We start from the raw sequence: 17,814 nt of genomic DNA on the forward strand, positions 1-17,814 counted from the left end.
GAAGTCATGAGCAGGGACCCATCTCCACTTTTTCAGAATCTATCAGTAAATTCGTATACGAAAAAATTCAACAGAAAACCTCGCCAATTCGCTGAAAAATTCGATAGGATTTCTATCGGAATTCTATTCAACAATTTTATTTGTTTTTGCGCTGATTCTATTGGATATTGGATAAGAAAAAGTGAACAGATTTCGAATTTCTGTTTGAATTTTTCCCTTGAGATTTATTCTGTAAGAATGCTTGGGCATCAATTTTCTAAGCTTTTTCCACTCGAAGTCTGTAATGCAAAATAAAACAAAATCCAGCAGAAAAAATTTGGAAAATTTGTGCCCAATAATTCTAGTATAAAAAATCACCAGAGAAAAATTCGAACAGAAATTCAAAATATATTGACTTATTCATAGAAATCCTATAGAAATCCTCTAAAATTCCTGTAGAATTCCAATAGAATTTTCTTGCGAATTCGCTAGGCTTTCTATTGAATGTTTTCACGCGTGTTTCAGTGACAAAAATCGCTGATGATCAGGATTATTCTAGTCAGTGTCCAGTATCACGAATAAAGTCAGTGCTGTTCATGATTACTAAAAATCATAGACATGTTCGTGGAAATTATTTCAAGAAACTAAAAAAAAATATTGCACTGCTCCCATCCCCCTATTTCCGATCGTTTTTACCTTCAGTGTATTAACGCGTGGCAAGACAATATAATATTAAATCTGGGAAAAAAATAAGTCGTCACTCCACACGAAATGATCTAATTCCACCGCTCTGTGGACGACGAAGGGCACAACTGGGTCAAGAGGAACCCACTATTTATATATAAACGAAATAAAAATTGCAACAGGCGAAACAATTCCGAAAAAAACCTCGACGAATCGTCATTTTGAAGGAGGTCGTTAGAATAAAATTGGTGCATTTATAACGCGACGCGTGACACTTGTTTTATCAAGAGCAAATGGTAAACATCGAGGACATGCATCGTGCACCTTCGCAAAGGTCAGTCACTCGTCACTTCAGTTGTCGCCAACTGTTTGTTCCCCTCACCTGCGTAAGAGGGAATCCGCATCATTGCAGAACTTCAGGTGTTCGAAGAACTCGAATCGCTAGTTTTAATCGCATGGGTAGAGAAATATGTGGTGGGATGTGGGTGAATATGCAGGCAATGAACGAAATAATTCTGGGGCTGGCAGAGACATCAAGACATCTCTCTCCCCCGTTTGGCCGTGACCGAATTTGAAATATAAATACATTGGGGAATGATGCACACTGAGAGCGGATGAGTACTTTGCATTGTGTCCCCGGACGCGGAGGAATTAGCCAATTTCTTAAAAATCACATCGTAGAAAGGGAGGTAATACCTACACGGAGGGAAATTCTCTAGAAAAATTCTAGTACGAGTACTGGAAAAAATTACAATCCACCGGCTGTGAAAAATTCTAGTGGTATTAAGGTAAAATTTTGTGTTAAGGAAGTTTTTCTCTCCCATTTCTAATTCGCGGAGGACACCTAGTCTGGCGCGATTTATCCAGTGACGTGCCAATTCTATGTTCCTCAAACATTTTCGCATTCGAAACGATCTGTTTTCGAGATCGTGTGGCAGTGACATTGGACATTACGAGGCGAATAATTTGAGACGCCTCCAAGAAACTGGAGGACGAATTTCCTGTATAGGACTGTTGCAATGCTGCTGTCATTACGAAAAATTTTATCGAGCGACAGTTCCACTCTAATTTTGAGGAATTTCGTCAAAAAAATTAATAGAAACTGTGAATTTCAGGTCAATTATTCCATGAAAATTTATAGAAATAATGAAAGTATGAGGAATGTTCTCATAATTAAATGTTCAGCGTGATTCGGTACTGAAAATTCATGTTTTTGTTGTAAATTCACAGAAGTAAATTTGAAATTTCACAAAAATGAAGAATTTTATGATTTTTCCCAATGTCAATTAAATTCAATGTCGCTCTCTTAAACATTATTACGGAACTGTCTATGGAATTGACTCCTCCGTTCATTCATAATGAACCTATCGGGAAATACCTGATACTTTTAAGGCTCATATGATATTACATGTAAAAATTCAATGGAGTGACGGATTTTTCAACAACAGAAAGAGAAAAATATTTGAAATTCGAGAGAATATTTTACTGAATTTCCCTGCTTTTTATTAATTTTCATTAATATTCCCCTCAAATTCCACACAGCAAAAACCAATGTCTGAATTTCACATACCTTTCGAAGAAATTTTTCAGGCACTAAAAACCGTCTGAATAAAATGAAAATGTATCTGAATTTCAGACGAACACATGCCCAAACAGCTTAACTCATGTTTGAAATTCAGACAAATTTTCATTCCATTCAGACGTTTTCTAGTCCTATTTACTAAAGATGAACGAAACGTGAGGTTGTTTTATATCGAAATATCTCGAAACTGCCTGACCGCTAATCCTTAAAGAAGTTATTCACGAAGTTATTCACAAAAAAAACATGCGGCATTTTCAAATTCTTCAGTGACATAATTTCAAATTCTTCAGAGGTAAATTTTTTTTTCACGTCATATATATATCTATAATATATATATTTCACATGTATATATATTATCGGTGAAATTAATAAATTCTGTCCTTTTATGGAGACCGATTATTTAAAAAAATTGAAGATAATTAATTGAAAATGAAAAATTCTTTATAGATTCTTTTACTCTACTTCGCTATTCACTTCAATCATTAGTCGAATTCTCTTTGATTCATTATCAATATTTATAAGGTATTCATGAGAAAATGAAATTCAATGAATTCCATTTCTTCATTTCAACAAATGAATAGATCAGCGCGCGCGAGAGCGCGCGCGTAGATCTTGTGTCTAAAAAATGTCTACAAAAGGCGTTTGAAATTCGGACATTACTTTTTGCTGTGCACTGAATCCCCTCGATATCACTATCCAAAAAATTTACCCAAACTATTCAGCAGTGTATTCCCCCAGACCTTGCTCCAATGAACGCCGAGAAATTCCAAACAAAATAAGCAGTGAAATTCCTCACAATACGCATGAGCCAACGCAATTTCATGGAGAACACGGAATCTTATTCTGAATGCACGGGCTTGGAATAGCTCAATCCCGCGTGGGCCGAGGCAGTGGGCGACCAGCAAGGATGATCATGACAATCCGTTCGTCAATACGAAAAAAAAGAAAACAAATTGCAACAATGACACAAACAACGGAAGCACCGACGCTTTTTGTTGACGCATCATGTTGCTTTACGTTCCCTCGACCTTTGCATGTGTGGCCCGACTCAAACGAGAGACAGAAAGTAGCATCTCCCCCCGGAGGAGACAACAGACTACATCTCCAAGGGAAGGGTGAGGGGTGCAGTAACCAAGTTGCCATAAATGTCGCGGGTTGGCTTCCGAAGCTCGTCGTAGGGTGGCGCTCAGGGTAACCACCCGGAATATACTTGTTCGCGATTTTTGGCGGCTGACGCCCAGTGTTAGGTCCAATCCTCGAACCGAACGGTCAACCGAAACTAGGTAATTGATCAGTTTGATCGATACGTTTAGTTTTTTCCATCATTATTTTTTTTCCCCAAAAAACAAAACATTGAATTCTCAATTCAAAGTTCTTCACTCGTTCACTCGAACATGTGCGTGATTTCTGGGGATGACTATGAATCAAGAAGTTCATTAAGAGTATTTATTTACGGAGAAACATCTGTTGTGATCAATTTGTGCTGAAGTGGAAGAAACGCTGGATTTTCGTATTTATGACTGGAGAATCTCTGCTCCGCACATATCAACCCGATTAATCATGACTGTTGATTAGTAATTGCATTGATTGATGTGAATGCCGTGCGTTAATCCCTCATTAATTTATAGCAGTTATCCGGAATAATCCGAAATTCATGTTGAATAAAAAATTAACAAAAACATTTTTCCCTCGATTAATTATCCTTCAATCACTCCTGCTGTTCGCCACTCATTTGCCTTGATTAATGCTATCAATTCCCACTGCAGTAGACACCTAGCGCAGTATGAAATACCACCGATGACCTCTACCATCACCAGGGTGACACATTAACCGCATTCAGAACGCATTTAGCCGAAACGCATATAGAGCGTTTCAAGTATGAGCTATATCGATCGCGGGAGAATGTTGCATGCGTGTGTTGAATGTAATAAACCGGGGGGGGCTCGTTGCCCACCCTGTGCCGTGAAGAGGAGCCACCTGGTGTTAATCCCATGCAGTGAATCAAACAAATGATTTTTCGGTTATTTTACTTGTGTGCGGGGCGTTGGTATCGTTTATCCTAATAAATTGGCACGTTTCGGGCTTATGTAACATCTCATTCGATATTTATACACTTGGTTAAAAATAGGCCCCGATCGAGACTACCAAACCCACTAAGGTTCGAGAGCACGAACGAGTGATCGCTAGTTTATAGATTTTATTTTATTTCGCGATTTCCGGCGCATTTCGGGGGGTTTGAGGGGTGAGGGGGTTACTGGGCGGTAATCGAGTTTAAAGGGGAGAGATGAGGAGCGCGGAGAAGGCCGGACTCGACCGCTACTTTAACTACTTGAATGTCGGGCGGAGGAGGAATTCGGGGATTTTTAGGATGGCACGCACCACATGGAGAAAAATATTCAGTAAAAATTACGGAACAATTCACGTAATCCGCAATCGGGAATCGTTTTCCGGTAATTTTTGTAGGAATGGAAGAGAAGAAATCTGAAACGTTCAGTGAATTTGCAGGTTCATCACCGCATAAAGTACGAAATTGTCACGTAATTTTTCCCGAAGAAGAAGTAAAATCATACAGAAACTTGCCAAAATAAAAAATTCTTGAACGTTCAACAATTTTTGTGAAGCTGGTGAGTTATTTCTACGTTCCTTTCCGTCAAATTTCTCAATCGTTGGGGAAAAATTACCGAACGGCTTTTGTCCCCACAGCGGTGAGTCATCAGACGGCTGGTTAATTTTTACGGAACAAATCGGAGAATTTACGTGGCGATTCGTACAATTTCAGCTCCGACTCACATTTTTTATTGAATTTTACTTCGCACCCGGATTACTCTTCGAAACGTAATTTTTACGTTTTTTTCTGGTAATTGTTATTGAATTTTTCTCTCCGTGCAACAAATTTTGGAGGATAATTTAGCGAATTCGATGGGAAATTCTGTTGATCAGTTCTGCAGATTCACTGTGCGTTTTTTCGTAGAAAATGAACAGTACAAATTATTCTATAGGAAAAATCTGCGGAATTTCATGTTTCTATAGAAGTTGTACCATTGGGAAATCTGTAGCGAAGCGGTAAAACCGCTTAAGTTGATTTTGACTGTCAATCTGAGGGAGAAATATTTGTGGAACAGTTTATGCGCTGCAAAAACAATCTTTTGACAATTTTTAAAGAATCCATTAGTTCCGAAGACATTTAGAGGTACACTATTTCATGAGATGAGTCCCGAAGAATTTTATAGATATTTTTTTAATATCTCCGGAGATACTGGATTTAAGTTCAATCTTTTTCGCCGGCCGTTGAATTTTTTGCAAGCAAATTTGATTGACATATTCCTGTCAAATGATAATTCAAAGATATTAGTTTAACTTTTCTGTAGAATTAATGGGAGACATGGGCAAGAGGGGTTGAAATTTGTTGTCAGAAATGTTTTCGAAAATACTCGGTTCAGAGAGAAATTCACTGAAACAAACGAATCGGTTAAAATGTGGACTGTCACGAGGATTTTGCCTGAATATCTCATAAGACGTCGAAGGTCTTGGGATTTGTCTAAAAATATGATTTGTCTCTCGTAAAAATAGCTTAGAAAAATACCATCGTCTTAAGAAAAATTCAGGACAAGTCTGAATTTTATCATTTTTTAGCGCGTTTGTTTTCACCAAAAATGTTCAATGGGGAATATTTCATAGTAAAAATCAATAGAATTTTATTTTTCCTCGGCTTGTAATTCCTCAATTCAAATTGTCTCACTTTTTTTATTTGATTTTTTAGTGAAAAAGGAGAAAAATAGAGTGAAAATAACTTGGAAAAATCCTGTCACGAAATTCCAATAGAAAATATCTTATAGGAAAATTTGTATAAAAATATGACACTCTATTGATTTTCTCCATAAAATAGTTTCTACTTACAAAAGAAAAAAAATTGTCTTAAATTGAGACAATTTTGCCCCTTTCTCAACAAGTTTGCCCAAACAAAAATTTTCCGTTGAATTCGTTGAGTTCGTCTCTAAAATTTCTTCATACGTGTATCCAAAAAGTTCTTAAAAAGGAGAACACAAGTATCTCGCTCAACGTTCTCGCATTTTAATTTAAGACACTATTTTTCCGTACGCAATGACTCGATTCTATTCTCGTCGCACTTGAATTCCATTCAAATTAATAACTCATTAAAAATTTAGGCTACGACGAGATTGTGGGTGTGCTTTTGGCCAAATCAGCGGCACACAATATTTGGCTTTGAGCCCCCAGTGATATTTTTAAGCAAGACGGTATGTCATCGAGGGGAATACGATTTGAACGTGATAATTCGAGGCGCCTGCCAAGAAAACTCCGGGTGTTTGATCGTCAGGCGAATTCGCCACTGATGATTCGTCGGTTTTTATCCGATCGTTCGTTCATTACGGGGATCCTGACATCCCAGACACGAGTGGAATTATTGGGTCAGTGTCAGCCGAGCGTATGATGAAGGGCGAGGGGGGAGGGTCGAATAAATCGGTCAAAGTCACACGAAAGTGTAACGACGCGAGTCCCGTGGGTAAATGGTGGGACGCAGGTTTCGTTGCGAAGCCTCGGTCCACCTGTTTTCGTGCGCGTTGAAGAGGCACAGAAGCTAAAAATGGCCGGGGGAGTCTGCCCGGCCCCGGGCTGCATCACTGAACTAAATTTAACGGCCGCGAAATCCGGGACTCTTGCGTCACGGCGCCAATCTTGTTTTTTCTTCGAGGGATTTAGTGATATTTGGGTGATTTCGGGGGGTATTTGGGGGAGATTAACTTGATTCATGCGAAATCCATCGTGAAACCCGAGAAATGACGCATTTAAATGGAATGGACCTCCTTTTTCTCGGATTTTTCTTCTCATTCCAGCAGTATTTTTCAGAGAAATTAATAAACGAATATTTATTTCAATGAAAATGTTTTAATTGTACGTGAAAAAACAACTTAGTTATTCCAAATGGAGGTTTATCGCATGTTGACTATTTCTACTCGATAAACTGTTGATTGGAATCACCGAACTATTTGTTTACATTTAGAAGACTATTCACTTGACGTGGATAAAAATGAAGATGAGAATCAAGTTTAATTTTGAATTGAAGCTTTGGTATGAGCATGTCGCTAATGAACCCATTCATTTGATTCAAATAAACCATTTCTCTGGGCGTGGGGAGGAGGATTAGAATAGTTTGGTGTTTAATTTAGTTTAATTTAGTTCAGTGAGGAAGAGCATGAAGAATAGTTTATTATCTGGGAATTTCTCTTTTGTTTTTTCTCTTTATCTTCAATGGTCACTGTTCTAAATTTCCGAGACATTTCGGGGAAATTTTAATCACGTGACGGATCCCAATTTGATGAAAAAATTGATAGAAAGTGCGAATGTTGGTTCAATTTTTCAACAGCAAAATTCTAGAATTTGGAATTTCATTAGATTTTTAGTGAAATTGAGAATTTCATGATTTTTCCCCAGAATTCGAATTGTCGAATTCAGTGCTGCGGTTTGAAAATTACTGCTGAAATGGTCGCACACTGTTAAAAATTTCTTGAAATTTCAGTCACAGCTTCATCTGAATTCTCAGTGTTGTGAGTTTGAATTTAATTTCAAGTGAAAATGTTCATAAAGTTCCTCATTCATCTTGAAAATTCAAGAAAATTGGGTTTTTCATGGCAAGCCATCATTGATATTTCAATGAAAGCTTGAATTTTCAAACTTATTGTAAAAATTGAACATCAAAGGCAACTGAATTTTTGATAGATTGAGAACTCGGCAAGTTTTTTGCCTGAATTTTCCCAATTTTCACTGTTTTCCAGTGCCGCGTGGATCTGGAAATCGAAAATTACTTGAATATTCAAGAAATTTCAAGAGCAATTTTCTAACAGTGTACAATTCCGAATTTTTTCTCACAGCGTTGTTGCATTCCCTTCATATCTCGTTTTTAGCGAACGAGAAAGTGGTCGGTAGGAGTAGTAGACAGTAAACTCTCACGGAGTGACGATATAACGAATTTGAGAGAAATACTGAGCGAAAAATGAGTACGACAATGGACGCAAGATTCAAGAGTAACCTCGCGATGATTGGCCGCAACGAGCCAATCACCAAGAAGGCCAAATTCTGGCAGAGCTACGTGCGAGCTCTCAAGGGTGAGTTCGAGCCCCTGTCACATGCATTCATCAATCGGTTGATCGATTAATTTATCGTTCATTTACGGTTGATTCAAGGTACCGATGACATGAGGGCTCCCGAGCATACCCGCAGGCCAAGGGGAATCTTCAGCAGCGACTTCCCCGAGCTCCACTCGTCGTGGCCATTCGGAAAGTCAATCTATGACAATCCCCTTCATGCCTCTGATCGTATTAATGTTCCTGGATACAGGTACTTATCCCAACGAAAATCGAAATAAAACGATATGAGTGAGAATTGAAGAGGAGGAAATAAGAAGATTTGAATGATTGTAGAAAAGTCTTCGTGAAGTGACATTTCCACCGGAATTCTGAAGCATTTTGCCATTGAAAAGTCAACATTCGATGGAAAAATCTGTGGAAAATGCCAATTTCAAATCAATTATTCCATAAAAATTAACAGAAATTTAAAAAATTCTAATAAATAGATTTTTAAATTTTTAAATCATTGAAAATCAAAAACGAATGTCTGAATTTCACACACCCAGGAATCCCCATCAATATTAAATTTTTGCAATATTACAAGAGCTTGACCCGTACATTAATGAAGGTTTAAAATATGTTGATAATCTGCTTTTTTCGAATAATTATGTGTTTAAAATTTGTTGATATGAAACTGTAAATTAACTACCAAGTGAATAATTCCAATTTCTCAAAAGGGGATTTTCGATTACGCAAATAATCATCAATCTTCCTACCTCAATTATTGATTGATAAAATAGTTAAAAATTTCAATATTTGAATTGATGATTTGAATTGAAGTACTCAAAAAATTTAAGAGTGATGTTATTCAATTCATGGCTACAATATTTAACGGTAATTAAATATTAAAAATATGGCTATCCCTGCACACGCCTTTTTGAAGACATTTTTCACACTAAAAACGTCTGAATAAAATGAAAATTTGTCTGAATTTCAAACAGGAATTAAAATGTTTGGGCACCTGTTCGTCTGAAATTCACAGATTTTCATTTTATTCCTACGTTTTTTAGTGTTTTATGAAATTCCGACATTCGTTTTTGCTGCGCATGTTTTTATAGCGAATTCAAGGATTTTTCTTCCTCAAATTAAATTCCATGTCGCCCCCCTAAAAGTTATTACCAAAGTGCGAATGAAATTTCAATCTTCTCACCGAAATCGCATTCGTCCATTGTTCCACTCATTATTAATTAATTTTATTTCTATTGCTTCAGGTACTTACCCGTTCACCGCGAGATCTACGGCTACTCCCCAAGGCAGCTGTACCCCCACCAGTACAAGCCCGTCGAGCGCTTCTCTGGTACGTACTAAGCACGAGACCCCCCACGTCCGGAGCTCGCTATCTGACTGGGAAATTCACCAAAACGTGAAAAAAAAATAATAACCTAAACCATCAAAAAGTGACAGCGCGAGTTCATCAATTCCGCGAATCAAACTAATTGATATTCTTGACAATTTTCTGTCGCTTGAGCGTCAGGATCTGGGGTCATCGTCCAGAAGCACGTATTTTCCATATGTAAAAAGACTCTCTCCTTTCTCTCTTCACCTCTGTTGTTGTCTCATTTTATTTTCGTTTTATTTTGTCGTGGGTCATGGGTTCTAGTTCAAGATCAATCTCCGCTCGTTTTAACACGTAAATTAAAATGAATGGATCTTTTTTGTACTGTTACCCCGTGACATTGATAATCCCATTGCCCCTAATGATCCTTTCCCCCGCCTGCAAGCCTCGTCGTCCATGTTACACGCCCGCAAAGAGCCTGGTCCCCTCGTTCCGAGCGAGGGTGCACGTTACCTCGATATACATGAAAGTTTTTTTTATTCAACGAAACGTGGAAGAGAGATTGTATTAATTCATTCAAACGTTTTCATCAACACCCAGTGCATCTAATAATCGACGAAATTCTTAGGTTACTGGAGATGGATTGAGTTGGATAGTCCGACTAGTCCAGTAATTCAGTAAATGATTCATGAAACGAGATGAAGTCTCTAATCGTCAATAACTCGAGAATGGCGAATTACAATGTTCCAATTTTTTTTTAGTTCTCAAGGTATTTTTTCAAGTTTTAAAACGAGACATGATTCGTTCAAATTGTACCATTCAGTCGGGAAATATTGACGATCGGAGACAAGAAAACTAATCTCGTTTTGTTACTTTACTACTGAATTCATCCATCGTAAGAGATCACGGAACCAACTCCAAATAAACAGAACATTTTTTTTCGAAAAATGAGTTTTAAGTTGCAGTCGAAAATACGATGAACAACCCAAGACTTCCAGTTCTAAGTAGTAACGGACCCGTTGAATTTTGGAATCGCTCTGTGCATAATTAAAAATTAAACGCCCTCAGCCACTTCATCACTAAAAACCAGCAACAATTCCAGAAAACAGAATGCAAAATCCCACACAGACGGTCACCCCATAAAAATCCATGAAAACAATTGGAATCCGTTTTGTTAATTGAAAAAGATTCCGTGATCTCCCGAAATGCGAATTAATTCCAAAAATTGTACGCATGGTTCATCGATCAAGAGACCTTAATTATGAAATAACAAACTCGTATTTCTCCAATGTGTCTGTCTTTGTATATCGTTAATTAGTGTTAAAAGAAAGTTCATTAAAAGAAGATTGAAAACCGATTTTTTTCCATTTTTTTGATGATCATCCAAGCGTCACTAGGCGGACGCACGCACGCAATAGTCAATGAAATAAATATTGAAACGACAGTTATTCCCAAGTCGATCAGTCTCATCAGTCTTCTCGTATCATTCGTTAAATATCCTGGTGTCTCATCGTGTCTTCTCAGCACTCGTGTGCACTCATCTGATTGTCAATGACATCACCAGCAAACTCCAGTTTCATCGGAGCATTTGTTGTCGCATCAGCAACCAACTTGGTACATTCTCCAACTGATTTCAGACGGTATACCAAACGAAATGGTTTATCTCCACCGTATGATTGATTTGAGCAATCTCAGGCAGCAGCAGCTCATGAGAAAGTGGAAAAATAGGGAGAAAGAAGTTTATGGATCATTGCTGAAGATTAAAACATTGAGAAATCGGCGAGACTGGATATCTCACGGAGTTTTCTTTAATTTTCCGTCGATTTGTTGATTCTGACGACAGACTGGCATTCGTAATAAATATGCAGATCCCCAGAGTGACGAGATCTACTTGGGAAATGCGTCGCAACACATCCAATTGAATCTCAAATTGAGAAATCAATCGACATTGTTCAATTGTAATGTAAAATTGCGTGCGTGCGAACGTTGTAATTATATAATTAATAAACTATTCCCTCGATAGACGTAATGAAGGCATGTTCATTGATGCCCCATAATTGTTATAACTTTGATAGAATATATGCAGTTTACTCAAAGCAAGAAAAATCTCGTGATCGCCAAACTTCGAAAAAGCTGGAAATTCGTGTAGAATCGCCCTAACAATATCTGAATGTTTCGGATTTAATCGGTGAATCACTAACATTGGATGATATGTTCTCCCCGAATCAGAATTACTAAAATACCCAGTGATTTCTGTCTTTTCCGGGGGTTGGCATGTTTTATTTTCTTCATTATCTTCACGATAAACCCTCGGTTGAGGGTTAAATAGTCAGTCTCTGTCAGCGAGTGAAGAGCGGAGGCTGTGGTGAAGGTCACGTGACAATCGATGAGAATTGAAAATTAATAACAAGTGACGGAAGTCATTGGTGATTGATTGATGACTATTATTTGTATGTTTTGTATGTTTCTTTATATAATCCCCCTTGGGTTGGAATGCGCAGCGAAACCGTACGATGCTGATAAAGCGTGGAATGATCATTTGGACCGACTGGCCGACATCGACAGATTGTATCCAACTCCATCGCCCCTATTAGCTCGTCACAAGCGTCCCGCCCTGACTACGAAACCGCTGTTCGATATACACGGTTGGTACTCAAGCAAAAACCGCATTCAAAGCAAGCATCGGGGAGAGGACATGCGTGTGAGATAATTCGAGAGAAAAATTAATGGATTTCTTTGGTCACAGAGAAAGCAAAAAGATTTCACTTTCTGGGACGTGTCACTGATTTCCACGAGTGCGAAATTCTGGAATTCCGGGGATTTATCGCTAATTTTTAGTGACATTCTCACTAAATTTCGAATAATTGACGATAGATTTCTAAAATTTTATAATAATTTTAGTAATATGTCTCCGGAATTTACAGACATGTCCCTGAAAATAATTTTTTTTTCTGTATTCTATTGGGAATTCTTTCTTTTCTTGCGATTTTTATTGAAATTTTCTTTTATGGTGGATTTTTAATAGAAAAAATTCAATAGTTTTATTATAAAAACATTTTTGAACATGAATTCTCCTTTTTTTTGTAAGGGAAGCTAAAAATCAAATTCTATTGAATCTTTCTGTTAAATAACTGGCAAAAAACTGCAAAAGTTCGATAGAATTTCAGGATAATTTTTAGGGAAATTCAATAGAATTTTTTAACGAAAGTACTGAATTTTTCTATTAAATTTTTTGATACATGAAATTTCCTTGAATTAAGAATAGTTCTTCAATGGGGCAAAACAAATCAATTCCACTTCTAGATCTACCTTTATCAAAAGAATTCTCTAAAATAATTTTGCTATTTTCCTCAGGTTCAGAGATAATTGTAGTAAACTGCCCCCGAATTCATGTTGACTTATACTACTTCACAACTTATTTTCAAGACTCCAGAAAGATTATTTCTATTTGAGAATTGCAAACGATGTCATTCGTAAGACAGAAAAAATTAATTCTAAATTGAAAAAAGTAAAGTAAAAGGGCGAATTTGATTTCCCTAGTTTTAAAAATATTTCAAAAGTTAATTTCATCGAATGCAGAATTTTCCATATGTACCCCATCAAACAACATGAGAAAATATTTAGAAAATAAAAAAAACGAAAACCATATTCATTTCCAACAACAAAAAATATGCAAAATCTCCAATGAAGAACTCTATTCTCAATTCGGGAATGATGTTCTCTCTCCAAAAACAAAGATCAATTCAACCGCTGCTGATCCAAGGGAAAGATAAAATTCTCTCGCAACGATAATTATTCGCATGCTGATGAGGCAAAATGAAGCTAGTGATTGAATGAAAAAGATAATAAACTTTTCTCGTGATTGAAAAAAATCATTTAGGAAAACTACTGGACGACTTTTTCGACACGTATCCATTGAAGCTAGGAAGAAAGACGTTCTTCGATATGCTGGAGCCATCGCCATCGGCACCGGTCACCGCCTTCACTAGAGATCCATGGTGGTATCCATGTTATGCACCATATATCCCAAGCTACGCTCAATGGAGCACCAGCCCCTTCTATCTGAGGGACAGCTACCTCAGCCCCATTAAACGTAATTACCTGTGGAGCAGACATCCCCTCAGGCCCTTCGGTATGTTCAGGCAGACACATAAAGCAATGAGGAATATTCATACTCAGTTTTACGTTCGGATTTATTCGTTATTTCTGATTGTTACACTGTTAGACATTTCTTGAAATTTCAGTCACAACGTCATCTGAATTTTCGATATTGTGAAGTTGAATTCAATTTCAAATGAAGGCGTTCACTGAATTTCTCATTCATCTTGAGAATTCAAGAAAATTGGATTTTTCATGGTAAACAATCATTGATTTTTCAATGAAAGTTTGAATTTCCAAACCCTTCGCGAAAATTGAACATCACGTACAATTCAATTTTCAATAGGTTGAGAATTCAGAAAAGTGATTACCTGAATTTTCAAAATTTTCAAGGTTTTTTAGTGCCGTATGGACTTGAAAATCGAGAATTGTCTGAGTATTCACGAAATTAATTGATTCGTCAATGAAGAAATATACAGAAATTTCAAGAGTAATTTTCTAACAGTGTGGATGGTATTCCAGATTGAGTGGTAGGACGTGATCAACTGAACATATATTTTTAATAACGATAGAATTATCTTGAGACTCTGCGAATTTAGAAAGACTTATAAAAATTCGAAACCTCTTCATTCTGAAAACTAGGGTTTTCATCTCAGATGATTTCATGCAAAAATGTTGAGTAATCATTTGTGCGGATGAGAAAATTGTCTATAAAAAAGTTCCCTTCTATTAATTTCTGCGAATCTCGTTCATTCTAGATCATACACAGGACAAATTACTACTGCAGCTTATAATTATCTTGAAAAAACTCATTATTTTTCAACGAAATGTCGAAAAACCATTTTTATATCTAAACAAATTGACTATAAAAATATTGTCACGACATTTCCTCTGAAATGCACTCATAATAAAGTAATTTCGTATTTAATTAGATGATAAAGGTTCATTGATTACGTTTTACCACTTCAATCCAGAAACGTAACAATGAGAAATGCCGAATAATTTGAATTTCATCCTAACTTCATCAATTTTTATCGCAATGACGCTTTTAAATTTTATCTCAATATTTTTGAACGCATCTCAGGTTTTTTCAACGAGCAGGTCAACAAACGGTAACTGATAGTCCCCCTCCTGCCCCCGAAGAGCGGATAATCGCGTTTTTAAATCCCACTGAAAAGTTCTCGATTAAATTTCACCATGTCGTTTGTTTTCCAGACAACCAGGCGGGTTTCCTCGCACTGTTGTAACCCCGTGAGGCTCATCAGGATTTAAATTCGCGGTATCACGATTTACATGAGCTAGCACGATTATTCCAAGCCTCGAATTCATTAAAGTTTTGTCAATTCTAATATTTATTATTTTTTTACGTTAAATATTTTCATGTCCATGTTTTTGATTATTCATCGCGAGCATGAAGTCTGTTACTATTTTCCTCAGTATTATGCTATTGTAGAGAGTGAATTGTCTGCCAAAGAACAATATACCGCACATTTACATGTTGTATGTCAGGTATTGATATTGAGACTGCAAATTTTCAAGAGATACAAAATGTTTCAGGACAAAAATACTATTACTATTCGCAGCCCGTTCCAAGATATCACTTTACCAGCCCGTGGTACAATAGTGAGCATGGTATATTATTGAACAAACGTGAGCAATTATTCTTGATATTGATCAAGTGTCTATGAATCCCCTTTTACCCCTTCATAATTGTGTCAATAATCAATGAGTAATCATGAATTCACTGATTGAAAAACTGAGAATTGTAAGTGAGAGAATTTGGCAGTTATTTGGGAGAGGGCGAGCGACTGTTCGAAACTTTTTGAAATTCAAGTAATGGTTACGATTAAATTTTTATTGCTGTGAATTTGAATTTTATTTGAGATCAAATCAGTCGTGGAATAGGGTTTTCATCTTAGGAGTTCAAGGAAGTGAGTTGTCCAGGTTGAATTCTCAAACTCAGAAGTCACACTTTTGTCAAAATTTAATAGAGAATCTAATGCATTCGCTAGCTAATTCTATTGAAAATTGTACGCGTTTCGTGCTGATCTCCATTAGAGAAACTAATTTTACCGCACGAAAAACTAGAATTTACATTAAATTTCCAATGTTTTTGAAATTCATTATAGAAAAAATATTGAGGGATTGAGTTGCATGAAAAAATACAAATTTATCGAATTTTCCAACAAATTTCAGTCAAAAACGTGGGACGAACTAAAAAATAATTAAAGAAAAATTTTCAACAAAGATTGGAAGAGAATAATTAATATTTTCTTCACTACTCCAAACAATTCTCCTAGAGCCCCAATATCAAAGAATCAATAGAAAATTACAAACAAAATGCAACAGAAATTATTAAACATTGCAAATGCGGTCAAATTTATCAGTCATTTTTATACTTTATCCCCAGCAGAGGGAAAAGTTCATACTTTGCCTCACATTTTGTTTCTAAATTTAATTTAAAAAACTCCTGAAATACAATTGCCCCAATTACCGACCTACAGTTATTTTCCGCGTTGATTTTTTAAATTAAAAATTCAATAGAATTCTCTAGCGAAATCACTGAATTTTCCATAAAATTTTGATATCCCTGCAGTTTTTCTCTCAGTCCATTAATCAGGAAGTATAAAATGTAGAGTGTAATTCGTTCCCCCCAAGAAACAAAACTTTTGACAACCTCCAAGTGTCGATTGACTAGAAAAAAAAATGATACCAATTGCGGCAGATCATTACCACCATTTTTTCTACTAGCACTTACGTTCCATTAACCCATAATGACGGTGTTTGCCGGTAATACGACGCGAGAAAGGATACATTACATTACATATAGGCATTAGACATACGTGCCAGTTATGTCAAGTAAGCCAGAATATTACAATCTCGTTTATTTTTAATTATTCAGTTGATTTTTCTTCATTGAATATCCTTTAAATGTGCAGTTTGTAAGGAGTCTTTACAGACACTCGCAAATGTCGTTTATTTAGTTTTTTTTTTGGTAAAGTGCGCAGTGGGAAATGTGAAACGGACGAGTAGTAGCGTAGACGCTTCGCTTACCGCTTCGATTTTCCATAATTGTTCCCTGATGAGAGCAAGTGAGATTAAACCTCTCGATATTACGAGGACAACTGTCATATCGGCGTTCAGTGTATCCCGAAGCATGAATTTATTTTAGAAATGTTTTCTACTTTTTTCAATGACCCATGCGTTTTGCGGTCATGTTTTATTCATGTATTATTAATTCATAAATTGAAATTTCTTTCATTTTGCAAAAAGGTACCTCAGAAATATCCAGGAGTTGAAGATTTATTTTAATTTTTTTTATCGTCGAAAATAAATGTTCGATGAGAAATATTAAACACGTATTTTTTATTCTAATCGATCATAATGAAATAATGAGACCATTTTTTTGAGAATTCTTTTCAAAACTTCTTGATTTTTCACTATTCTTCTAATGAAATACAGCAGCAAATTCATTAATTTTTGTTCGTTGTAAAAATTGGTCATTTTCCTCATTATTAAGTTAATTTCTATAATTGTATTTGAACTCGAATTATTGATAATACATGAAATACATGTCGAATATTGAGTGAACCCCAATTGCCAAAGAATGGTTTTACATTCAAAAACGTCAAACCGTGATTTAATTTTTTTTCCAACCTGACGATGACCATGTGCAGTAATTATTTTTGTTTCAATTTCTTTCAGCTCACAAATATTAGACGATATCGTGCATCCCCCTGCTCGCGGAAGTAGGAAGCGCACCAACGAAAAGAGATCGAAAGAATTGTCTAAACAATGAATGAAAAAGAATACGAAGTTGGATTTATTTTTGCGAAGAGATGAGAAGACTCGTGGGAAACTGCCCGGGCTGAGCAGAGTAGCTGGCCTTCTCCGACCATAGCTCGCCTACTATTAATTAATTGATTCTTAATCGTAAAAGAAATTTATGAGTTGTCCCTTTTTTTTTGTTAAATTGAAATTTGTTTCTACGTAATTGTTATCATTGTACCCAGTTATCATTGAAATAAATCTACATCATGACTTCCACGATG

The 17,814-nt window shown here is 36.3% G+C and overlaps 1 protein-coding gene across 4 annotated transcripts; it reads left to right on the forward strand.

The window, feature by feature from the left end:
* Window positions 1-3,416: 3,416 nt before the first annotated feature.
* On the forward strand, window positions 3,417-17,809 carry LOC107042611. Of its 4 annotated transcripts, none has more exons than XM_015263721.2 (8): window positions 3,417-3,528; window positions 8,167-8,367; window positions 8,446-8,599; window positions 9,600-9,685; window positions 12,166-12,309; window positions 13,545-13,796; window positions 15,320-15,412; window positions 17,468-17,809. In XM_015263721.2, the coding sequence occupies exons 2-8, from the start codon at window positions 8,256-8,258 to the stop codon at window positions 17,479-17,481; spliced, it is 855 nt and encodes a 284-aa protein (XP_015119207.1). In that variant the 5' UTR covers window positions 3,417-3,528; window positions 8,167-8,255; the 3' UTR covers window positions 17,482-17,809. The 4 variants fall into 4 exon arrangements, with proteins under 4 accessions (XP_015119207.1, XP_015119208.1, XP_015119209.1 ...); XM_015263722.2 differs by having other exon boundaries at window positions 13,545-13,757; XM_015263723.2 differs by lacking the exon at window positions 15,320-15,412 and adding an exon at window positions 14,978-15,041 and having other exon boundaries at window positions 3,418-3,528.
* Window positions 17,810-17,814: the final 5 nt, after the last annotated feature.

Source organism: Diachasma alloeum, unplaced genomic scaffold (genome assembly GCF_001412515.2).
Source record: "Diachasma alloeum isolate Michigan unplaced genomic scaffold, Dall2.0 Dall_scaffold_00494, whole genome shotgun sequence".
Lineage (NCBI taxonomy): Eukaryota > Metazoa > Arthropoda > Insecta > Hymenoptera > Braconidae > Diachasma > Diachasma alloeum.

What these genes read in the sequence shown, in the direction of transcription:
- LOC107042611 (XM_015263721.2), top strand. Translation starts at nt 8,256, where the DNA reads ATGAGTACGACAATGGACGCAAGATTCAAGAGTAACCTCGCGATGATT. An exon ending in ATTAATGTTCCTGGATACAG is followed by an intron (nt 8,600 to 9,599) that starts GTACTTATCCCA and finishes CTATTGCTTCAG; the next exon opens with GTACTTACCCGTTCACCGCG. An exon ending in ACCGCTGTTCGATATACACG is followed by an intron (nt 12,310 to 13,544) that starts GTTGGTACTCAA and finishes AAAATCATTTAG; the next exon opens with GAAAACTACTGGACGACTTT.